General features: G+C 35.7%; 1 protein-coding gene across 2 annotated transcripts in view; it reads right to left on the reverse strand.

Moving 5' to 3' along the window:
- LOC148947683 (uncharacterized) overlaps positions 1 to 26,367 on the reverse strand; it is a 232,109-nt gene that overhangs the window by 84,463 nt on the left and 121,279 nt on the right. Inside the window, exons 1-4 of one of the 2 annotated variants that reach the window (XM_089095361.1) lie at positions 24,126 to 24,246; positions 9,550 to 9,617; positions 8,951 to 9,061; positions 4,204 to 4,397 (exon numbers count right to left, since the gene is read on the reverse strand). In XM_089095361.1, the coding sequence (XP_088951487.1) occupies positions 4,204 to 4,397; positions 8,951 to 9,061; positions 9,550 to 9,617; positions 24,126 to 24,160 (408 nt within the window). In that variant the 5' untranslated portion in view covers positions 24,161 to 24,246. Of the gene's footprint in view, positions 1 to 4,203; positions 4,398 to 8,950; positions 9,062 to 9,549; positions 9,618 to 24,125; positions 24,247 to 26,367 lie in introns of those variants that run through there. The other variant, XM_089095360.1, reaches the window with a different exon arrangement.

Below are 26,367 nucleotides of genomic sequence, written 5' to 3' on the forward strand. Positions count from 1 at the left end.
ATAAACAGTACTTAAACGCAGCTAATGTTACCCCGAGAGTCTATCAGAGGCAATGCTATAATGTAGCATGCAGTAAAGAGCCAAGGGCCATCCATTTGTTTTCTTCCGACCACTTTTTAAAGAAGATGTGAAACTTGGGGCTCACTCATTTGGATATTAACAGTTCTATTGCCCTTTAAACAATCAAAAGTGATGGTAGGGAAACCAACCTTATTCGTTGCCTTTTTGAAACCCCCTGCCATAACTACAAAGCTGTACAATCTTTTCAATTTAGCTATAAGAAAAAATTCTGCTGATCTACTAGAAAATTTTAGGGAATTTAGACAAGCCCAAGAGATTTTGCATTAAGGCCAAAAATTAAGGAAACAAATGTGGTAGTATTGATGCATGACGTCTAACTTTTTCTAAGACCTTAAAATATAACTATTTTTCCAACACATGAACTCAACGTGCATTTATTTAAACAAACAAACAGTTACAACAAAATGGAATATGACGCCATTTTCAAATGAAATTGTAGATTACGATAGGTTAATATATGAGGGCATCTATAGTAATCAAAACTATTGTTAAAAACTTGTTGCACTTGTCTACGGCGATCAAACATTTTAACTGAATATTTAAATGTTGTCCTAAATTTAAATTACAATCCAACATTTCACTTTTTAAATAGAAAAATAGCAAATGAATCTCAAATATTGTTACAATTAAACTAAGATAAAAATACGTTTCTTAAAAATGTTGAGCAAAAGAGAAATTTTTGAAAAAATTTTTACGCCCATTTTAAAACCAGGTATGGAACAAAATAAATTCATACAATAATTCAAACTAAAGACGAAGAGAAACTACCACAAATAACATTATGCCCCCCCCCCCCTTTTAAAATAATTTAAAACCAGAGTGTCATTTGCTCTTTTATTAAAAACAATTCATCAGTTTCTCTTTCCTGACAAATAAAAACTACAACATTCAAACCAAATATCATTTTCAGCAAAACAAAGGTGAGGCTCGAGCCTATTAGAGGGTTTTATGGAGGGGGTAGCCCTACTAGGTGGGGCTACTAATCTAGGTAGACCTTCATTAGTGTTGTGATATTATTTTGTTATTGGGGTTTCGTTGATTTTACAAAAAAAACAACACTTTGCTCAAAATACAAATCGTTTCCAGTAAAACGCAAATCACTCACTAGCCTTTAAAGGGTCTAGGAAGGGGGTAGTCCCACCTTTATTTGTGGTAATTCTTCTTCGTTTTAAGATTCATCTGTTCAATCTTATTAGTATCTGTTATCTTAATGTTTGATGTTATTATTCCTTTTGATTTCCGTTCATTTGGGTTTTGTTTGTTCATTCATAGTAATTTCTATTCTCTTTAAGCTTGAATTATTATATGGCTTTATTTCTAATTGGTTTAGGGACTATTATGACTCTTTATTTTTTCTTTAAAAAATATGTTTTTGGAAAATATTTATAAATCAATAGCAGATAAAAAATGATTAATATAATTAAATCAAAATAATGATAAAAAAGAACAGCTTAATAGCATAAAAAACTTTATTTCAACGAAATTGTGGATAGTGTGTCAAGGATTTTATAACAAGCATCCATATTGTATATCGAGTGCAAAATATATAAATTATAGGCAGTATGATCTTTCCCTATCTCATACATCATAAAAACCCGGACCAAGGTGCGAGTGCTCCAGAGAACGTATAAACACAAGCGACATAAGATCTTTTCATGGGCAGACAAGTCAGATTTCTCTTGAACGCGAAACTTGGCTTCAGCGTTGGAACACTACATTTTAAAGAAACTAATTTTAAAGTAATTTATTCCAATACATATATGAAAATCGGTAATTAGTAGTGCAATGTTATTATTAGACGTTTTTATGAATTAAAAGTAGGTTTCGAAGTCTCGAGTTGGTTTCAAAGGCATTTTGAGAATCTTTCTGCCAAAATACATGTTCCAGGTAATTGGACCGCTGATGGCAGATCAAATGAGAGGAGCTGTTTGTACGCGTTAATGCAAGAATAAGTGGGACGAGCTGTTTGTTCGCACCGAGAATGAAGAGCCAGAAATTATGATCGGTAAACTTACTGCTATATCTTTATACTGTGATCGAGGGTGTCCAAGTTTCCACCGAAGTTAATATTTCTAGACCGTATAATGCAATTTATTGCAGTGCCTTTGGAAAGGGGTATAATAAACTGAACAGTGAATGATGGATTGATTTCAAGAGTTTTTTGGGCTATTATGAACAAACTCGAACAAGCGGTTTTGAGCTTTTTCAGAGCCAGAAACACCAAGAGTTAAGAAGAACGCAGAAATAAAAGATAAATGGTACTAAGTGTTCATTTTGGTCAATGTAAGAGTCACTAAAATTACAAAACGATGAGAGTTCTTTGAACTCAGAGAATTCCGATTGTAATGTATTCTGTATAGCACTTTAAGCCTTTAGCTCCTCGACAGGTTTAAATACTTGAAGAGGGGTTATAACGACAAAACAGGATGCACGTATGCCCCTTCGAGACAAATAAAGGGGTATTTATCAAGTTTCAGTCTTAACTCTCACTCTAATTAACTCTATTTTAATACTAAATAAAGAACGAGAGAGTCAAGAGTCTCTGTCACATCATGATGATTTCAAGGAAGGATGAAGGTGTTTCAGGGCAGGAATTATAATGTAAGGAATTATAATGTAGCCCTATCTATAAAGCGCAATCACAAAAGTACATAAACATGCAGCATATCTGAAATTAAAAATAGATGAAGCAGCTGAAATATATACTGAAGCCAGAAAAAGGAAGAGATCATGGACAATCAGAACCGTATTTAATCCTATCAATGCTGGCAACTAATTTTTATTTTTTTTTAGCAAAGAAGGGCCTAAAATTCCGTGCGGTTGAAAGGTGTTGTTGCTGAAATAAACTGGAAAGATCCAGGAGCTAGTAATTTATGCGAAATGAGTCTTCAACTCCGAGAAGGACTGAGGAAGATATATATATATATATATATATATATATATATATATATATATATATATATATATATATATATATATATATATATATATATATATATATATATATATATATATATATATATATATATATATACATATATATATATATATATATATATATATATATATATATATATATATATATATATATATATATATATATATATATATATATATATATATATACATCATATATATATATATATATATATATATATATATATATATATATATATATATATATATATATATATATATATATATATATATATATATATATATATATATATATATATATATATACTTCCCAGCATTATTTAAAAAACGATCAGAAATTAAATAAAAAACAAAGAAATTAAAAAAAAAAAAGTTTTTGTTAGCTGAAAGTAAGGAGCAACATTAAAGCTTAAAACGAATAGAAATTATTACGTATATGAGGGGTTCACCCCAGAATCAATACCTCGCCCTTTACGCTAAAGGTTTTTAGTGCTTTTAGAAGAGCTATCTATTCTAATTAATCGACCTTTGTGATTCAGGGGTTTGTGATTCGAACAAAATTCGAACTTTAGCGTAAAGAGCGAGGTATTGACTAGGCGTCAAACTCCCTAATATACGTAATAAAAATATACGCATATAGAAGTTCGTTATGTAAGTTAATTAGTAAGTTACGTCAGAACAAAATTTCGAGAAAGCCATTTAGCCAAAAAAAAATAAAATTAATATGCAAATTTCGTTTTAATTATTCTTGTACGGTGAGCCAAGATCAAAGCTGCATTAACTCAAAAGCGATCAGAAATTAAAAAAAACAAGTTTTTTTAACTGAAAGTAAGGAGTGACATTAAAACTTAAAAAGAACAGAAATTATTACGTATATGAAAGGGACTGTCCCCTCCTCAACGCCTCGTTCTTTATGCTAAAGTTTGACTCTGTCACACAACCTTATTTTTTAAAACAATAAAAACTTCAGCGTAAAGAGCGAGGTGTTGAGGAGGGGACAGCCCTTTTCATAAACGGAATAATTTCTATTTGTTTTAAGTTTTAATGTCACTCCTTACTTTCTGTTTAAAAAAACTTGTTTTTTTATTTAATACCTTTAAGGGACGAATGGCATGAGTTAGTTTTAATGTGCCTTGCATCACTGTTTATTCTGTAAGAAAAAAAGAGAGCAATGCATTTTTGTACCTTCATAGCTGAAAACGGTAATTTTTTAGCTGCTTCAAGTGCTTCATGAATAATTGCTTTTGCCAGGCTGTGAGCTGTTGTTGGCAGACCTTCTGTTGGCAGAGGTTGTCCCAGGCAACTCGTGAGAACACTTAACGATAGTCTTGATAGAGAATGCGTTATCGGTGGATGGTAAGTTCTATAATACTCAACAACTAGACGAAAAAATTGATTGTTTGTAACACAAATAATTATACATTTATGACATAAGCCGAAACAGCACTTAGAAATAAAATAGAGAGAACAAAGTAAAAGGAAAAATGAGAGATGGAGATACAAGACATGCAATATTAAGTAAGGTGCATCAATTCAACAATGTGTTCTTGAGAGTAAAACTGTGTCTGAGCAAATTCCATAATGGAGTCCGCTCATATGCGGTTTCCATTTCACTTTAAATAGTGAGAAAATTATACAGGGGATGAGTGGGCAAATATCCTCTTGTGAGGAGATTTTAGACCATTGTAAATTTGAATCTCATTTAGCTATTAGTAAGAATAGCACTTAAATTACATATAGCACTAGGCATTTTGGTCTTAACGGTTAAAGATTATAGGGAAACAATCTTACAAGATTTCATCGTTACTGTACCGTATTACATGGTAGTTGATAGATTCATCATTTAGGCGCCACAAACATACTTTTGTATTCTTTGGCTTTTCTGATCAAAAGGACTATTTTAAATGAGTCACAAAATCTACAAAATTAGTATCCCAGGTGTATTTCACTCTGTGTCTTTTAATGTAGTATGGTGCATGGGTCCTCACAAAAATCAGATCTTTGGCACCCGGGCGCGGAAATTTTTCAGGAGCAAATTTTCTGCGGGGGGATTTTCCACGGGAAGAATTTTCCGTGGGGAAAAAAATTTGGGGGAAATTTTAAATGGGGTGAACTTTTGGAAACTCATATACGGAATTATTTTTCTTTGTCTTACTTTCCCTTTGATTGCTTAGTTTTGTATGTGGTGAGAATGATCCGGGGGAAATTTTTCACCGGGAAGAGAATTTCTTGGGGGTGATTTTCAGTGAGACGTCTTCTCCAAGGGAGGAATTTTCCACGAAAAAGACCTTTCACGGGTGCGGGCGGGGGGGGGGGGTTAGAAGAATTTCAACGTAGGGTGGGGGGTTTCCGGCATGATTTGAGATACGACCAAAAATCAAATATAAAAAATTCAACTGAAAAAAAGGAGCAACATTAAAACTTAAAACGAATAAATATTATGCCACACTCCTCAACTAAGGGAGCTGTCCCCGCCTCAATCCCTCCTCAAATAGATGCCCCCTCCTCAACCCATGAGGGGGATGTCCCCGCCTCAATCCCTCGCTCGTTCCCTTAATTTTTTCAGCGCTTTGAAAAAACTTCTTGTTCGAGTTCAACCAAATTTTAGCGTAAAGAACGAGGAACCGAGGAGGCGGCAGCACCCCTCACGTACGGAATAGTTTCTGTTTGCTTTAAGTTTTAAAGCTGCTTCTTACTTTCAGTTGATTTTTTTTTAATTTATTCAAAACAGTCATAAAACAAGTCAAACTTCAAACTAACAGAAATTACTATGAATGAATCAATGAAACCTAAGAAGAACAGAAACTAAAATAAATATGTATGTAAAACTCCAAACGAACAGAAATTACCAAAAATTAAAGAAGGACACCGTATGTTTTAAACTTCTAAAGTTTCTAAAGTTCAGTATGTTCTAAACTTCTAAGTCTAGATTGTTTTAAATAGAAAGTTGTAGTCTAGATATGAAATTGCAAAATTGTAGATAAAAAACTGCAATATTATTTTGATTTTCCTTCCAAAAATTCTGCTAGAATAAAATACGCCCTAAACATCAGCGAATTTTCTACGCATTAAGTAGCATTATTTTCTTGAGGTATGTCGGTACGTAGCTAGCTGAAATAAAATTTTAAAAATAAAGGATTAAGAATAATAATGACAAATACGAGAAAAAAGTAGGCTCTTAACTATAATTTACTTTAATATGCACATTGAACTCAAAACGTAACGGGAATAATAACTACTAGGCTTTGAACATGATTGGTTAAATTATGACGTTTGGGCTACGTAATTTTCACAAGTTAGTATTCACTTCTATTTGTGCTTCCGTTTCCCATGAATGGGCAAATCCAGGTTCCAAAATAAATAGATTAATCTATTGATATTTCAACAGGATTTGAGTGCTGACCTAGTGATTTGGTTTTCAGCTAAAATTAACATATATCATCATATTTGCATTTTACTGTTAAAACATCCACATATGCTTTGTTTTGATAAGCTTAACTCAAAGTTATCCCTAAAGTTGAGGCTAAAACTGAACTGAATTACGGTTGACTTATTTATCGTTCTTGTCAAAATTTAAGTTCGTTTTAAGTTTGACTTATAATATAAAATTATTTCTGTTCAATTTCATTTTAATTTAATTTAAATAGCCTACTCGTTTTCTTTGAAAAACTTTTTTTGGAAACTTTTTCTTTAATTGGTTTCTGCTCGCTTTTGAATTGCCATGGTTTTACTAGGGATTAATTTTAGGAATATTCATAAAGATTTTTTTCGTTCAATAACCAAAATGTTAAATTATAACTTCAATTTTGGAAAAAATCTGAATATTCAATCAAAATGTTTATTGGTCAAAGTTTTGAGCAGGACTTTTCAGTAATACATTTACTAAAGACTAAATCCAGGAAGGATGACGGGAGGCAAATATTCAGCTAATCCTAAGCAAAGGTGGCGATAATCCCCGAGAGGACTTGGTATCAGCACCTAAGCGGCAATGGTACTTGAGCTCTGCCGGCAGGGAGGCCAATTCCTGTGCTGCTGAGCAGGGCTTAACAGCACCCTGCACCAGCAAAACTTTCCCTCTCAATCTACCTGTAATAAAACGTACTATTTCATGCTAAAATTAAAATAACTGGTACGAAGGCTGTTTGTAAAGAACATGAATAATAAATAATAAAAAAAAACTGCCAGTTATAATCCAGAAAGCTGGCTTACTGTACATTATCACTTTCATTACTTGAGTATTAGACCTGGCTAACTTCCTATATAAACAAAAAAGCCTATATAAGTTTATTTTTCAATTTTTTAAATGGTCAATTTCTATTGACCTCCTTTTATTAATGTCAAAACTGGTTTGGTACTTAGTGGCAATAGACACGTCAAAATATCTAGTGCGGAGCTACTCTTTTGTCTATTTCCATCATCAGACTGTATACATCAGTAGTGTTGGGCGATATTTCGATTTTTCGATATATCGATATATCGATATTTTCGATATTTGATGATACATCAGTGATGTATACAGTCTGATGATGGAAATAGACAAAAGAGTAGCTCCGCACTAGATATTTTGACGTGTCTATTGCCACTAAGTACCAAACCAGTTTTGACATTAATAAAAGGAGGTCAATAGAAATTGACCATTTAAAAATTGAAAAATAAACTTATATAGGCTTTTTTGTTTATATAGGAAGTTAGCCAGGTCTAATACTCAAGTAATGAAAGTGATAATGTACAGTAAGCCAGCTTTCTGGATTATAACTGGCAGTTTTTTTTTATTATTTATTATTCATGTTCTTTACAAACAGCCTTCGTACCAGTTATTTTAATTTTAGCATGAAATAGTACGTTTTATTACAGGTAGATTGAAAGGGAAAGTTTTGCTGAGGCAGGGTGCTGTTAAGCCCTGCTCAGCAGCACAGGAATTGGCCTCCCTGCCGGCAGAGCTCAAGTACCATTGCCGCTTAGGTGCTGATACCAAGTCCTCTCGGGGATTATCGCCACCTTTGCTTAGGATTAGCTGAATATTTGCCTCCCGTCATCCTTCCTGGATTTAGTCTTTAGTAAATGTATTACTGAAAAGTCATGCTCAAAACTTTGACCAATAAACATTTTGATTGAATATTCAGATTTTTTCCAAAATTGAAGTTATAATTTAACATTTTGGTTATTGAACGAAAAAAATCTTTATGAATATTCCTAAAATTAATCCCTAGTAAAACCATGGCAATTCAAAAGCGAGCAGAAACCAATTAAGGAAAAAGTTTCCAAAAAAAGTTTTTCAAAGAAAACGAGTAGGCTATTTAAATTAAATTAAAATGAAAGTGAACAGAAATAATTTTATATTATAAGTCAAACTTAAAACGAACTTAAATTTTGACAAGAACGATAAATAAGTCAACCGTAATTCAGTTCAGTTTTAGCCTCAACTTTAGGGATAACTTTGAGTTACAAAGCATATGTGGATGTTTTAACAGTAAAATGCAAATATGATGATATATATGTTAATTTTAGCTGAAAACCAAATCACTAGGTCAGCACTCAAATCCTGTTGAAATATCAATAGATTAATCTATTTATTTTGGAACCTGGATTTGCCCATTCATGGGAAACGGAAGCACAAATAGAAGTGAATACTAACTTGTGAAAATTACGTAGCCCAAACGTCATAACTTAACCAATCATGTTCAAAGTCTAGTAGTTATTATTCCCGTTACGTTTTGAGTTCAATGTGCATATTAAAGTAAATTATAGTTAAGAGCCTACTTTTTTCTCGTATTTGTCATTATTATTCTTAATCCTTTATTTTTAAAATTTTATTTCAGCTGATGTAACATCAGTTGAACATTCGGCAGGAGAAATCAGCCAACGCTTACAGTAGAATAGCTAATTATAACACATATTTTTTTACTGAGAACAAAGCAGAAAAAAAACTTACATATAGATTCCGTGCGTAAATTTGCAATACTACTTTCTTCCACACGCTGACCCAGAAGATTGGAAACAAATGATTTCAGATGTATTCTTATTTCTTCTTTTAGCGAAACTCCTAGAAACAAAAAATCATTAAAAGTAGCAGCTACAGCGTATTGTATTACCAGTAGGCACTCTAATGAAACTAATTGCCAATTTTAAAGAAAGGTCACTTTTTTACTTAACGATATTATTGCAGTGCAAGTCGAATTCATATATGCACCTAAAAAACACTTAAATCGAGGTTTAATCATTTTCGACTAATCACACTTTACTTCTTTTTGTATTAGCAGTCGTCACTGGTCCAAAGTGATTACACCTAGACATTGATGTTTGGCAAAGCTCACGGTAAGAACCGTGCTTTAATACAAACAAATACCCAAATCATCATCACTTAAGTTTAATTTTTACTAGGTACCTCAGTTTTAATATAACATTTAATTTGTGACCCAATGGTATTTATGTTTCCATCAGGATTTGTGGTTTGCTGATTTTTGTCCAAACACACATTTTTGTTGAAGTTTTGTTCATTTACTTCATCTTAAAAAAAAAAAAAAAGAATACCTTTTATATCAGGAACCGTCCGTTTTAAACTGTTTCCAGATCTCACCAGGTTATCGGTTGAATTTTTTCTGCAAAGAAAGACGTATAAAAATAAAATCAGCTAAACCTTCCACAAATATAAGAGGCATCGCTATACGTTGCCTATAGTAAAGGTCATACGGCTCCAATGCTTTTTTATTTATTTTTTTTTTCCCAGAGGCACTTCATATGGAAGGGGTCGTCGTAGAAACTTCAAAGGAGGCTCACTTGATTGGGAATCGAGAGTTCTAGTGCCCTTTTTAAGGGTCAAAAGCGATTGGAAGGCAACTAACACTCTTTCCGCGCCAATTATTTCCCCGAAAACATCCAATCAAAATTTGGAGATAGCCATTTTGTTCTTCGTAGTTGATTACCAAATAGAAATTATGTTTTTGAGTAGGACATTCCCCCCACGGCCCTCAGGGGACGGGTTGTAAGTTATGCCCTGGGGGCATATAAGGTTTTTATAGAAAGCTTTGTCGCAGAAACTTCAAAAAGGACCCATTCGATCGGAAATTGAAAGGGCTAGTGCCGTTTTTGATAGTCGAAAGTGACTGGAGGGCAACTAACACCCATCTCATGCCCACCTTTTCCCCAAACACATCCAAACTAAATTTTGAAATAGCCATTTTGTTCAACGTAGTTGAAAGTTCTGGAAATTATATCTTTGAGCAGGACACTCCACCCCCCCCCCCACAGTCTTCAGGGCAAGGTTTATAAGATATGCCCTGGGGGCATATATGGTTATTATGGAAGTAATGCTCGTATAAACTTCAGAGAGGGCTCATTTGATTGGAAATTGAAAATTCTAGCTCACTTTTTAAGCTTCGAAAGTATCAAAGGGTAAGCAGCCCCCCCCCCCCCGAAACCCTTTTTTTCCCAAATGCATCCGACGATAAAAATTTTGAGATAGCTATTTTGTTAAAAATAGTTCAAAGATCATATAACAAAAACTCCGGGGTCAAAACATACCCCAGGGCCCGAGGGCAGGCAGTGTAAGTTATTCCCAGGGGGGATATATTGTTCTTATGGAAGGGATGCTCGTATAAACTTAAAAGAGGGCTCATTTGATTGGAAATTGAAAGTTCTAGTTCACTTTTTAAGAGTCAAAAGAGATTGGAGGGCACCTAGCCCCCTCCCTCCACATCACTTTTTCCTCAAACCCATCCGGTAAGAACTTTGAGATAGCCATTTTTTTAAGAATAGTTCTAAGACCATATAACGAAAACTCCGGGGTCGACACATACCCCAGTGCCCGGGGCCAGGTATCGTAATTTGTGCCCTGATAGAATATATGATGCTAATGAACGGGTTGCTTGTAAAACCTTCATCGAAGGCTAACTCAATAGTAGAATAGAAGTCTTAGTTCAGTTCTTGTGATTATTAAGAGATTGGTGGGAAAATAGCCCCCCCCCCCGCCCCTTTTTCCCCAAATGCATCCGATTAAAATTTGAGATAGTCATTAAGTTAAAAACAGGAGATAAGAAAAACTCCTGTGTCGGGGGGCATATATATTTCTTATGAAAGGGTTGCTCGTATAAACTTTGGAAAGGGCTCATTCGATTGGATATTGAAAGTTCTTGTTCACTTTTTAAGAGTCAAAGAGATCGGAGGGCAACTAGCCCGCCATTCCCTCCACGCCCTAAATACATGAGACAAAAATTTTGAGATAGACATTTGGTTAAAAATAATATAAAGTTCAGATAGCAAAAACTCTGGTGTCGGCACACCCCCCAGGGCCCGGGAGTAGGCGTTGTAAATTATGCCCTGGGAGCATATATGGTTGTTATGGAAGAGGATGTTCGTATAAACTTCATAGAGGGCTCGTTTGATTTGAAATTGAAAGTTGTAATTCACTTTTTAAGAGTCAAAAGTGATTGGAGGGGAGCTAGCCTCTCCCAAACTACATTTATTTTTTCCCAGAGGTACTTCATATAGAACAGGTCGTCGTATAAACTTCAAAGGGCACATTCGATTGGAAATCAAGAGTTCTAGTGCCCTTTTTAAGAGTCAAAAGTGATCGGAGGCCAACTAGCCCCCCAAGCCCTTTCCCCCCAAACACATCTGATAAAAATTTGAGGTAGCCATTTTGTTAAAAATAGTTCAATGATCATATAACAAAAACTCTTTTACATATGGTCCTTTTGTTAAAAATAATTCAAAGGTCAGGCACGAAAACCTCCTTTGTCGATTCTACCCCCAGGGCCCGGAGGCAGACGTTGCAAGTATTACTATGGGGGCATATATGGTTTTTTTGGAAGGTATACTCGTACAAACTTCGGAGAGGGCTCATTTGATTGGAAATTTAAAGTTCTAGTTCACTTTTAAAGAGTCAAAAGATATCGTAGGGCAAAGATCCTTCCCCCTCCATGCGCTTTTTTCCTCAAACCCATCATATAAGAACTTCGAGATGACCATTTCTTTAAATAGTTTAAAGATCATATAATGAAAACTCCGGGGTCGACACAACCCCCCAGGGCCCGGAGGCAGGCGTTGTAGGTAATGCCCTGGGTGCATATATAGTTCTTATGGAAGGGATGCTCGTATAAACTTCAGAGAGGCTCATATGATTGGAAACTGAAAGTTCTCGTTCACTTTTTAAGAGTCAAAAGAGATTAGAGGGCAACTAGCTCCCCTCTCCATGCCCTATTTTCCTCAAACCCATCCGATAACAGCTGTTTTGGAAGGGATGCTCGTATAAACTTCAGAGAGAGCTCATTTGATTGGGAATTGAAAGTCCTAGTTCAGTTTTTAAGAGTCAAAAGAAATCAGAGGACAACTATCCCACCAGGCCCCTTTTCCCCCAAATGCATCCGATAAAATTTTGAGATAGCCATTTTGTTAAAAATAGTTCAAAGGTAAACAAAACTGCGGTGTCGACACAATCACCCAGGGCCCGGGGGTAGGTGTTGCAAGTTATGCCCTGGGGGCATATATGGTTCTTTTGGAAGGGATGCTCGTATAAACTTCAGAGGGGGCTGATTTGAATGGAATTTGAAAGTTCTAGTTCAATTTGTAAGAGTCAAAAGAGATCGGAGTGCCCCTATCCCCCCCCCCCACGCCCTTTTTTCCCCAAACCCATCCGATACAAATTTTGAGATAGTCATTTTTTAAAATAGTTTAAATTTCAGATAACAAAAACTCAGGTGTCGACACAACCCTCCGGGTTGTGTCGACCTGGGACCGGGGAGCAGGCATTGTAAGCTGTGTCCTGGGGCCGTATATGGTTCTTATGAAAGTAATGCTCGTATAAACTCCAGAGAGGGCTCATTTGAATGGAAATTAAAAGTTCTAGTTCATTTTCTGAGAGTAAAAAAAGATCGGAGGGCAACTAGCCCCCTCCCGCCCTCCACGCTTTCGGGTTTATCGAATGGATAAATCCATCCGATAAGAATTTGAGGTGACAATTTTGTTAAAAATAGTTCAAATATCAGATATTAAAACTCTGGAGTCTACAGAACCCCCCCCCCCCCCAGGGCCCAGGGACAGGCGGTGCAAGTTATACTCTGGGGATATATATGGTTATTATAAAAACTTAGAGATAGCCATTTCGTTAAAAATTGTTCAAACATCAGATAATAAAAACTCCGAAGTTGACATAAACCCATTTTTTACTTTGATATTGTTGCTTTGATATCAGTTTTGATACTTTGATGAACATTTGATTTTTTTTTTTTAAGTTTGATTTTGAAATAAGGAATTTTTAAAAACTTGAAACTTTTTGTAATCAAAACCGAACAAAAATTAATTTTAAAAAAAAATTTTAAAAGAAAAGTAAAGGCCATTTCAAAGTTAAGCTCAACAGATACAAATAGCTGTTAAAATTCAAACTCAAAGCGACAGAGATCACTATTAAAGAATAAATTAAACCCAAAACGAACAGAAATTAAATAAACAATCATAGCAAAACATACACATGTTTTTGAAATTATTTTTGTTAATTATGAAATTTTTTTATTTTTTTATTTTTAAATTAATGACAATCAGGGGTTGGCAGGGGATGTCCTTACTTGCCAGACAGGTTGTTTCTGAATGATTAAAATAGTGTTTATATAGGTATCTGGCTGTTCTGATTTAAAAGTTGTGCCATCCCTTGACAAACGGGGTTCAGTGGCGTCAATTCGGGGAGGGGATATTTCATCATTGACAGAATGGAGAAAAACAAATTACCACCTCCCCCATGGAATTTAGAAAATAAGTTCCCCCTCTACATTTTATTGAATTGACGCCACTGAGTTAATTACCTCTGAGGAATTGGCAATTTGTGTATGGGCATCTGACTGTCCTGAGTTGTCTCAACCGTTTGGTTATTAAATCTGTTTTAGTTGGCTAGCATGACTAAGTCATTCCTAATACCTTGAACCAACCTTCTGTTTGTAATTTCATTGCCATCATTTTCTTATTGAAGGAATATTAGTTTTCATTTTGCAAAGTCGAAAAATCCTATTAACCTTATAGGGTCAAGCTAATAGAAATTCAAATCCTTTCGCCCTTTTGGAAAAATATCTCGTAAGAATTTTTAAGGATTTCATCAAAATCCTACGTGTCTGATCATACCACTGGATAAATAAATAAAAATCCTTATCAAATTGTCCTTCAGAGAGCAATTGATATTGTGTTCATGATTGAATATCAAATAACATCAATTATGGTCAGCGTCACGGAACGCTAACTTGTGGTTTTTATAAAACAAGCAAGGATCCGAAAAACAACAAAATTCAACACGCAAATATGCAATACGTCAATTTCTTCACGTGTCCTATTATTAGCACTTCTGTTCTACTGAATGCAAAATCTAGATTTTAATATTACTAACGTTGCCCGTATAGCTTGATAGGAATTTTGAATATAGTATACTGTTTTTACAAGACAACAGCGTTCGGCGGTACGTCCATTTTTATCCCCCCTCCTTCTTTCTTATATGAAGTTAAATTAACGGGAATCCTACAGACTCATGTTAATTGTAGTATTTAAGGTTGGGGTAACAGATAACTGACCTATAAGGTCAGTTAGTTTTAGAAATACACAAAAATCCAAAATTTCAAAAAAATTATATTTCTAAATCTGGTCAGACAAAACTCGAATTTACAGCTAAAAAATATCCGCTTGAGTTCTAGACATTAATATGAGTAGACAAAAACAAATAAACAGTGTTTATGTAATAAATTACTTTTTGAAAGGTCAAATTAATTCAAATTAGTGGCACACGTGCGCATTTTGACACGAAGCTTCTGAGAAACATTCAAATGGAACAAAATATAAGGAGCACCTTTAGACTGCTGAAATGAACAAAGATGCCATTTCTAAGCCACTGATTGCTATGGTTGACAGTTGGAAAACATCAAAATTGACAAGTATCCAAGTTTCAGATACTTTCTAAGCTTAGAACAGGGCTTTTTTATGTATAGGCTAAAGCTCTGAGCAATCGTCTCAGTAGGTTGGAATAAAATACTAGTTTCTAAGTCAAGACTCTGCAAAACCAACATTATTACTACTACTAAAAAAACATTGCAGCAACAACAGTGCTTCCACTTTACAACATTTATCCTGAAATTCAGGGTTACTGAACTTTGGCAGAATTCTTTTCAGGACTTATAAGGATGCTTGGACTTTTCATGATTTTTTTCTGACTTTATTGCTAACTTGAGTGAGGATTCGAAATTTTAGGGACAAAAAACCATAGAAGAAAAATACAATTGACATTCTTTGTGCTCGATACTTACTTCTTTTCGTGGTATCTTGAGACTTTGGAGCTTCCAAAGATCGCAAAATTTTTAAGTTAAAAAGCATGATTAATAACGGTTCAACTATTTTAAATAGTTAATTGGTCAGAAGTCGTCGCAGTCACAGTGGTAAGTAGCCTCAGAAGCAGTCGAGTTGCATTCGTATTTGCAGTCGCAAGTAATCGCAGTCACAATCCCAAGTAGTCGCAGTCTTAAATAGTCGCAGGCTTAAGTAATCGCCAGTAGTCGCGGTTGCAAGTTGTTACAATCGCAAATAGTTACAGTCGCAAATAGGTATAGTCGTAAATAGTCATAATCGCAACCGCAAGTAGCCTTAATTGCAGTCCCAATATCGAGTAGTAGGTTTGCCAGCATTCACAGTCAAGAGTAGTTATAGTCGCAAATAGTTGCAATGGCAGATATAAGTAGTCACAAACGTAGTCACAAGTAGTCGCAGTCACCTTAGCTTTCAAAAGTTGTCGCAGATACAAGCAATCACAGTCCCGGTTGAAAGTAGTCGTAGTCGAGTTCGCAAGTAGTCATAGTCACATTCAAAAGTAGTCGCAGTTCCAGCCACAGTAGTAGTTTCAACAGTGGCCCTGAAAGTTTCATGTCAATATCCTTAGCTGCAACTAAGATATTGCAGATATGCTCTTTTGATAACCAGGATTCAATTAATGTCTTAAAGTTTCATTTTAATACCCTTAGGCTTTTCCAACACACCCAGGATCAAACATTCCCCATTTTTTCCAATGACAAACCCTGTATGCAAACAATTGGCAACTTGCATAATTTAAAACCCTTTCTCCAAGGGCTGTGGGGTGCATGACATCCCCTGAGGCATAGTTATTAGGCTTTTCAAAATTTTGAACCAATTGGCAGATTCATAATGTTGATCAGTGATGAGGGGGCGTCAAAAAATGATAGGGGGAGCTCTTTGACCTCCAACCACTATTCAACATACCCTGAAATTTTCAGCTTAATAGGACATTCAGCCGTTCCTGAGATATTGCTGATCCATCCTTTTGACGATGAGCGTGCACATAGTCTGTTTTGATTTTGTTCAGCATCATCCTCAACATTTCCTGAAAAAAGTCATAAGTAAATGTAGTTGCAGTCACAAGTAGTTACAGTCGCAGGTGCAGCAGCGGTAGCAGACAGTTACAGACAGTCACATTTGAAAGTAGTCGCCGTTGAAAGTCATCATAGTTACAGTTACAAGTATTGGTGCAGTAGCAGTCACAAGTAATCGCAGTTGCACCATCTTCAGTCGTTCCTTAAATATTGCTGCTCCGCCTTTTTGACAACCATCCTACATACATTGTGTTTTAATTTTGTTTGATCCCCTCTTTTCCCAATAACCAACCTTATATATGAACAATTCCATTTTTTAGTTTTTCGCACTCATTTCACAAACGAAGCCGTAATTTTGATGATTGACATGCGGCTTTAAGGCTTTCGTTTCTAGACCATCCAAATTTCTCAATTCCCAATCTACAGTTTCTCATAGGGACAGCGTACATCTCGGCGATTTCTAGAGCGTGAATAATCTGTGCACAGTAGAAGTTAAGTTCAATCCGTACAGTGGACTGGTCCATCCCAGTTTGCCGCTGAAGGAGCTGAAACGAAACTCGGATTTTATCCAATATCTGGTCACTAGACCCCGGCACCGCGTCGATAAGGGAAGGCCGGCGGCGGCGGGGCCAAAAATAACAGCGGCAGTGTGCCGCCGGCGCGCTGTCGATGATTTTTTCGCACTGCTGCCGGCACGATCAATGTTGTATATCATTTAAATATATTATAATTTAAATATATTTATCATTATTGTTTAAATATATTACCTCCCTAACCCCCCCCCCTCTCAATACCACCTTGATAGAATACCGTCTCTACTTTAAATTAAAAAAGAAATAACTTGTTGGCATCTCTGCTTTCAATAAAAAAAAAAATCAAGGTATTATCATTTAAATATGATAACTCACTACCCCCCCCCCTCTAGATACTACCTTGATAGGATACCGTCTCTGCTTTAAATGAAAAAAAAAAACTTTTTGGCATCCCTGCTATCAATAAAAAAATCGAGGTTATTATCATTTAAATATGATAGATCCCTACCCCCACCCCCCTGGATACCACCCTGATAGGATACCGTCTCTGCTTTACATAAAAAAAAATTAACTTTTTGACATCCTGCTTTCAATAAAAAAAATCGAGATATTATCGATATTATTAAACAGCTTAGTGTTCCTTGGAAAAAAAAATTAGAGAATGAGTAAAGGGGTACAATAACAACAACAAAAATGTCGAAATCATTCAGATATGCCTCAAATTATTAGAAAACTAAAGCATAGATTTGCCGTGACATTCAATAAGATCCAAGGAATCTAGTTAAGAAGGAGCACACACAAAAGCCAAATTAGGCCAGTAGCCTATGAGAAATCCAAAAATACCCAAGACAATGAACAAATCCCAATGGGGCCGTGGGTCTCCCAGTTTCTATGGTTTCCCAGGGAATTTGATATCATTTTCTTCCGATTCCGCTTTAAATTAAAAAAAAATAATTAACTTTTTGGCATCCCTGCTTTCAATAAAAAAAAAATCAAGGTATTATCATTTAAAAAAGATAGCCCCCCCCCCCTAACCTCCTCCTTTTGGATGGATGACGGTATCCTTCATAGGATACCGTCTGCGCTTTAAATAAAAAAAAAAAATTTGCCTCCCAGCCTTCATTTAAAAAATTCGAGGTATTTTCATTTAAATATGACAATTCCCTAACCCCCCCCCCCCCCTGGATACGACTTTGATAGGATACAATCTCTGCTTTAAATAAAAAAAATAATTAACATTTTGGTATCTCTGCTTTCAATAAAAAGAAATGTGAGGCATTATCATCTAAAAATTATAAAGGTCGAACAACAAAAATGTCGAGATTATTCAGATATAACTCAAATTACTGGAAAACTGAGTCATAGATTCACCGTGGCATTCAATAAGATCCAAGGAATCTAATTAAAAGGGAGCACACACAAAAGACAAATTAAGACAGTAGCCTATGAGAAATCCAAAAATACCCATGACAATGAACAAGTCCCAATGGGGCCGTGGGTCTATCAAAATATTTCTACGGCTTCCCATGAAATTTGATATCATTTTCTTCCGTCTCCGCTTTAAATGGGAAAAAATAATCATCTTTTTGGCATCCCTACTTTCAATCCAGGTAATGAAAAAAAACTGAGGTATTATAATTTAAAAATGAAAGCCTCCTCCCCCCCCCCCCTCGATATGCAATCATTTACATTTCTTATGAATCATGTTTTTTGAGTAAATTCCGTTTAAATCTTAAAATCCCCAACCTTGTACATGATCTATAGCTAAATTTTATGTCAATAGAAGGTTTTTTTGGGAGGGGGAGGGGGGGGGGTAAACATTTGTCAGAAAGAAGATCGTATTTTCTTTAATGTATTAGGCGTTAAATAATTGTGTATTAAACATTAAGAAAATGTATTTAAAAAAAGCAAAAGAAAACAAAATTCTGCAAATTTACGATTTAGATGTCACAACTATCTGTTAAATATCAATTTCAAAATCCAAATCAACTTGTATAGTGTATGCGTTGTGTTCAACTTAAAAATAAAATTCTTGACCATACAAATGATGTTGGGAAACTGCATTCGAAATGGTTTAATCTCATTTCATAAAGACGATACTTTTGTCAACATATGAAGAACCGTGTATATTACAATTGTATTGTGTCTGTTGTGGTTTTTATGCGAAGTAACACAAGAGACGGCAGAAATAGTCACTAGTGATAAAATACTAGGGGTGGCTCCGTGATTATGTGATTCTCGGAGATTCGGGGAACCAAATCTGTATTCGGGGTAACACATAGATTTTCGGTGAAATCCCCGAAAATTTGGGGATAGTGCAAGCCTTGCTTGATTTCTAATCAGAAATATCGAAATACTTAACCACACGAGAAAAGAAAAGCTCCGACTTTGCGGTTGACGCCATAAAGAATTGCCGCAAAACTAATTCAAAGTCAGCCAAACGCCGCCGTCTCTGCAGGCGGCGGTGCGCCAGTGGCGTGCCAACAGCGTTGCAACACTTCGCCGGCGGTCTACTGGGCGGCCTCTCGTTGGCGGTGTTCGGTCGATCCGCCGGCGCGGCGCCGGGATCTACCGGTCACAATCCTCTTGGCAAACATCCTTATCAATTTTATCCCATCATTTAAGATGACAAAATTTGGATTTTCTTTTACCAGATTCAGAAGAATGAGTGACACTTATGAGAATTAAGAGGGACAGAGGAATACGGTCATTATATTAAACTTCCAGAAAAACTTTAACCATTAGGTCTGAATCAGGAGGATGGAGCAATACTTCATGGTCAAGGTTAAACGTACTTCCAGAAATGGAAATAAACGTGTAATCTTGATTTTTCTGAATTACCGTGTAGCCAGGTGGGAAAATAGAAAGAAAAGTTTCGGCTCTTGGACTTGATTTCTGGAGTAAGTCACAACTAAAGTCACCGATAAGCATACATTTTCTGTTTATCTTTTAAATATTCTTTAACAATTTGGCTACTTTTCTGTAAGCAATAGCAAATTTTCTTTCAGAAACTTTGTCTCTGTAATTTGTTGGAAGCTTAACTATAATAAATTCATCGATTGTTATGGCAAGATAGCAATCACACATTTCAAGCAGTCCTGGTTGGCAAGTTGTCAAGATGGTTAGACCCCCACTTGGTCTTTCTTTTGCTTGAAGTGTTTTAGCTGGGGATAGATGTCCTGTTACACTAGGAGAAGGACGTAAAAGCTGAGAGTTGATATCTGTCAAAAAATGCTCCTGTAGGCAAATCACGTTACATGATCTACGGAGTTTCTCCAAATCTGTTAATTTATCAAGAATCCAACCATTAACATTCCACGACATAGCAGAGAGGAGTCTTTCAATGCTAATTGCAATCTTTGGGATCTGTTCTGCTCTAAAATTGATTTCCGATTTTTCGAGCAGGATAATGAATAGCATGAGTGGCCTGAAAATTTGCATACAACACATTGTTTTATCTGCATGCACGGCTGCTCTTTAGTACTTTTATGGTCGTAACTTGCATACTGGGAACATACGTCAGTATTAGGACAATTGGTGGTTACGTGGCCCACAAGATGGCATTTGTAGCAATGGCGTGGTGAGAAGCGAAATCCGTCTACGCGCAAAAGTCCAAAACCGATCCTTGGCGAATCTTTCATGTTGGTTTCCAATTATTTTTTTGACGGGAAATAGAATCTGAATGTCCGGGACTTACCAATCTGTTAAGCCTTTTCACATACTGGGAACAGATTAGCTACATCCGCCGCTTCGTACGCGTCTGGAATGAAACGCAGAACTTCAAAGAACCTCTTTGATTTTATGTTGGTGTCTAGTGAACTGTTGCCTATTTTCATGGCATTTGCAATCTTTTCGGTCGATTCCTTTGACTAAATCATTACTTTCCACTCGTTATTATTTCTCTTTAATTCAACAATATCATCACTTTACTTTCCGCACCTTGACAGAATAAATTCCTTACGGGCATCCGGCGTTTCAAGGGACTTGGGAGGGTTTTTCACAACGACCGAGTAGAGAAACGGAGAGGAAGGCGGCGTCAAAGTATCAATAGCTGGCCAGGAAATTGGAGATTGTTTAACTGTTCCTGTAGCCTGTTGTATAAAGAATGGACAACTTGCATAGCTTAAAACACTTGCCCCAGGAACTGTGGGATGGCTACTTCAAACTTTTTATCGAATGTTTTTGGGGGGAGGGCAGCTAAAAGTTCCAATTCAGTGACCCTGAGAGTTTCAATTTAATACCCTTTGTCGTTTCTAAGATATTGCAGACCACCCCTATTGCTAGCCTGGATTCACGCAGTGTCTTTTTATTTTGTTCTGTATTCCCATCAACATTCCCTGAGGTTTCCCCTTAACATCCTTAGCTTTTTCGGACAAATCCACGATCAAAGATTGTTCTTTTCGCATACCTGCATGTAAACAATGGGCAAATTGCATAATTTACAACCCTTTACCCAGGGGTTGTTGGGTGCTTGGCGACCCCAGAAGCTTAGTTATCAGACTTTTTACTATTTTGAACAAAATGTTTTTTTTTCTCAGAATTTTGAACAGTTTTGAAGAGGCGCCATCTATATAGGATCAGTGGGCACTCCCATCGCTTTCGAGCATCGCCTTGATTATTCCCAGACAGTTTCAGCATAATACTCCAAGCTCTATCTTCAATATTGCTGATACGTCCTTTTGACAACCAGCATGAATACTGTGTATTTTGATTTTGTTCAATATCACCTAAAATTTCTGAAATTAGTCGGAAATGGCATAATGAGCAAATGACATAACTTACAATCCTTGCCCAGGGGATGTGGGGGCAGGGCATCCCCGGAGGCATAGTTATTAATCCTGTAACAAGATGGGTTGTCAAAATTTCGATGAGTTTTGTGTGGAGAGGGTATCAAAAAGGGCAGGTGGGCCTGGTTGCCTTCCGATCACTCTTAAACATCTCCCAAAAGTTTCAACTTAATAGCCTTAGTTATTCCTTAGATTTTACTGACACACCCTTTTGTTTCACCTTAACACACTAAGTCTTTTTGTAGACTTTTTGGAGACCCAGGATCAAATAGAACCCCGTTTCCCAATGAAAAAAATCTTGTATGTCAATAATGGCCAAATTACATATCTTACATCCCTTGTCCCAGGGGATGGAGGGCTATATCAACCATGGAGGCATAGTTATTTGACCTTTGGACTATTAGGAACAAAAAAAAACATCTAAAAATTTTGAGCAGATATATTTGGAGAGAAGGGTGTAGGAATAGGCTGGTTGCCCTTGATTACTTTTGACCTTTAAAAGGGCACCAGAACTTTCAGTTTCAAATTGAATGAGCCCTCTTTGAAGGTTATGCGACCACCTGTTCTGGCAAAAAACTCTGGGGAAAAAACATTGAAGCCTTATGGCTCTTTACTGTAGGCAACACTAGAGCGTTGCCTTCTGATGTGCAGAGTTTTATCTCGGAACAAATAAATATTCACTCAAAGAAATTAAACACGCTGTTTCTGCTTCTTTACAATTTGTTTTCCTATTGATTTAGTTTCAGTGATATAAGCGTAAACAGCGCGAGCATGACAACGGGTCACGAGATGTAAATTTTAGGAGGTACTCTTCAGCACTCGTTAAGACTTCCTCGTGAAAATGCCATGGATTTATTTTCAATTGTGTGTCAACCCTCATAGGCTCGTAGTGACCATTTCCTCAACTAGTAGAGGTTACAGCACGATTTTTTAGAGCAAGTTTTGGACCTTTGGGACAGGGTATTTCACCATTTTTGATGGGAAGCACTGAGAACCAAGCAACCTGAGACAAAACACATAATGGAGCACATTTGTCAATATTTTCTAAAAAAAACTTCACTTCCAAAACCAAATAAATTTAAAATGTGCAAAATTATTCCATCTTTGAATCCTACGGACGTGGTCTATAAACTTAAATTAACCCTAAACAAGACACACATATCTTAACACTGAAAAAAAAATACAACTATATTTTTTAAATAAGATAAAAATATAGACAAATGTACTGCAATAAGTAAATTAAATAAAACATTATGAGTTCCAAATATAAAAATACGGGATACAAACAAAAGAAGGCTGATACTATTAGCATACTAATATATGACGTAAACAATGACAAAGAAGAAAAATAATAAGTGAATAATAAAATTAAATACCCGATAAAAACGACGGTAATGTCCCTTTTGTTCTTCTGGCTGACATTACCCTCATTTTTCTCGGGTATTTAGTTTTTTTATTTATTTATTATTCTTTCTTCTTTAAAGGGGTAACGATTATTTAAGGAAAATAGTGTCAAAATATTTATCTTGCCTATCCTTAATTCCTTATCCTTATTTTATATGCATTTTCGTTAGTTTTTAAAGAGTCAGATACATTTTTTTTTTTGGGGGGGGGGGTCAACCCAGTATGCCATGTATGCCATCATGGATAGCCAAAGTGAACTTAGAATGTATATACTAAAATGTGTCGGCTGAGTGCCGATTCCAGACAGATTACATTAATCTAGCCATCCGAACTTCAAATACAACCAGTCCTTGGCAATTACAGCATTGAATTACCAGGTTACGAAGAAAGGATGGCAAATGCAGTACTTTGAACTGGGAAATGTAAAAGAGTGTTTTAGCCATGTCTGTTCTATGAATAGTTGGCTCTATTATGACTGCATAGTTTATAATCAGATAGTTGACTACTAGAATTTCTGACAGGTGCTCAATAGTCACTTTTTTATGCTACTTAAGAGAAATAAGCTTTTCCCAAGTGGGTGTTCTATTTGACGACACTATATATTTAAGAAATGTTCCAAACATCATCTAGGTCTATTGATATAGTGCGGCACAAAGGTGCCACTTCCCAGCATCTTTGAAAGGATGGGGAGGAAGAACGAATGGGATTTACTGACCGAGACTTTGAAACTGAGATTTCCCTGAAACTTTGGCAAAAACCGGTAAGATTGTGTGGAAATCAGGAAAGACTGCACCACAAATTAACAAGCTTAATTTTTACCAGTTTACCGAAAACTTTTGAACGAGTTTCAACCCTTACTTCACTGCACACCAAGCTTCTGGTAGATCAAAAAGTTATACGCAGTGACCCTGGTTCAAAGCCACGAAGAACATCCACAATGTGGGTAAATTGTTGATGGTAATTTTTTATAATATAAATAGAAGTACCATTTATTTTCTGAATACATGCAGTTTAAAGTAATCTGTTTATAAACTCACATGAAAATAAACTTTTTGCTTCTAAGCCATTTCATTCCAACACTAAAGAGTGACCGAATCAATTCAACTTCATTCGCCTCTCACTAAACAATCTGGACATGGCACAACAAAAACTTGCAAAATATTACTAACGGAAATAGCATGTCCATTTGTTCTGCATTATGACTTCAATGGCAAGACCTCAAAATATAGCAAAAAAGAAACAATTATTTTTGAAATTCCAGAGTTTTCAAGTGAGAAAAGTCTAAGATATTAATGACAAGATAATGGTGCATACATGATGGGGACCATTATACAAGCTAAGACAAGAACATTTATTTTCCCACTTTTTGATTAGACAGCGGCTCCCACAAGATGATTTAAATTTTACATTTTACTACTGAAATGCTGATTATTGTTGTGCAAAAGACAATATATCAATTTCCATTAATCCAACTTACAGTTGAAATTCTGACACGCTTGAGCGTATTTGAAGACAATTAAGCTACTTTTTCTTTTTTTGAGTCTTACGCAACAAATCTTTTGATTCATTCTTAACATTGAATGTTTGTCTTAACTTTGCATATTCAACTCTTTTTTTTTTTTTTTTGCACATTCATAGGGATATTCCCTAAAAGCTATTTCAAAATACGGAAAATACAATTATGGCAACAGCTACGACATAACCAACTTAAAACCAATTTGAATGAATTCATATCAAAGTGTGCTTAAAAAAATTCTCCATGCTCAAAACCCCTTTATGGACTTGATCCGTCTAGCCTTTGAACCGCTTCTTCAAGTGTGAAGTATTGTAGACTAAAAATAAAACTCATAAAAAGTAAATCTAAAAAAAGCTTCAAGACTATAATTTGAAGTTTTCAGGCCCAAATCAATAAATATTTCGCAACGGACGTTGCTGGAATGAATTTAGAACAAGTCAGATTCAGACATAGGTTAAGATTGCTTTTTAGTTAGGGTCAGATAACATACAAAGAAAACCTACGCAAAACACTGCCAAGGACTAGTTGATAGCTACAAAGGAAAATCTCACTTGTGCACAATTCGTCATGACGAATATCGATGGCGTAAGCGATTTCAGTTTTGAATTTTTTTGAATTTCAATGATTAGCTTTACAAAGCTTGTTTCAGCCTTGCTGTTCCACAGACTGTTCCTTCAATGAGATGTTTCAGGCCTGTATTACAACTATTATTTGTTGTTTGGGTCAATTTTCAAAGTATAATTTTAATCATGCAGACACGCCCGTCTATGGTTGACGTGTAGAATTATTCGCCATCCATATTGATTTAACATACCTAATCCTCTAGCCTCTAACAAAAGTTATACTGCAGACTTCTATCAACTACAAGTTTGTCCTTCCAAGCTTATATATGAGCACCATGGTGTATATTGGTTTGTTTCCCATTGTCTTGGTAGTTGTCACTTCCTAAAATTATTTTGTTCACGTATGATGGAAAAACAATGTAGTTTTTGTAATTACCTCCATTTTATTTATTACTTTTTTCGTTATTTTTAAAGACAACCCATGTCTAGCCATAATTTTGCCGATTGGATTTACACTAAATCCATTTAATAAATCATGTTATATAACTAATCTTGATTATTATCAATTCTTATTTCATATACAAAGAATACAAACTTAGAATCACAAAAAATACTTACCAAACAAGTAAAAAAAATCAAATAGAAAATGCTGAAGATTGGCAAGAAACCAGAGGCAAATTGTAACTAAAAAAAATTCTTTCCAATAATACTATAGTGATTCCCTTGTCCATATTACTCTACCGTGCAAAGGAAAGAAGCCGTAAATTAGCACCAAGGATGCTTTGTCTATTATGTTCTTCCAATCTCTGCGGTTCCTGGTTTATAAATTATATTTTAAAAGAAAATAAGAGCAGTTACAATTTATGAGAAGGTAGCTGATTAAGATGCGTTCCACGCGTAGAACGCCATGAACAAGTATCCAATAAGGAGATCCATCAGTGCTGTAAACAACCGTACCCAATCTCTGAAAATGCAAAGAGATCAAGGCTCGTGTAGCTGAACCATTGTCGAAGGCGTGAAGATCACCGATGCATCTCAAAGTTCACTATTTAAGATCAGCCGATCGAAAATTAGATACGTTGTCCTGGAGGCCAGAAGAAAGATTGATGGTAAATGGTAGAAAAAGACATAGAACCACTTGAAGGCTTCAACATCTTCGGTCGGCTCTGGGACAGATATTGGCTGCACCATGTCAAAGCC

This window comes from Artemia sp. Qi Xiang Cuo, chromosome 10 (assembly GCF_049724085.1).
Source record: "Artemia sp. Qi Xiang Cuo chromosome 10, ASM4972408v1, whole genome shotgun sequence".
In the NCBI taxonomy this organism is placed as follows: Eukaryota; Metazoa; Arthropoda; class Branchiopoda; order Anostraca; family Artemiidae; genus Artemia; species Artemia sp. Qi Xiang Cuo.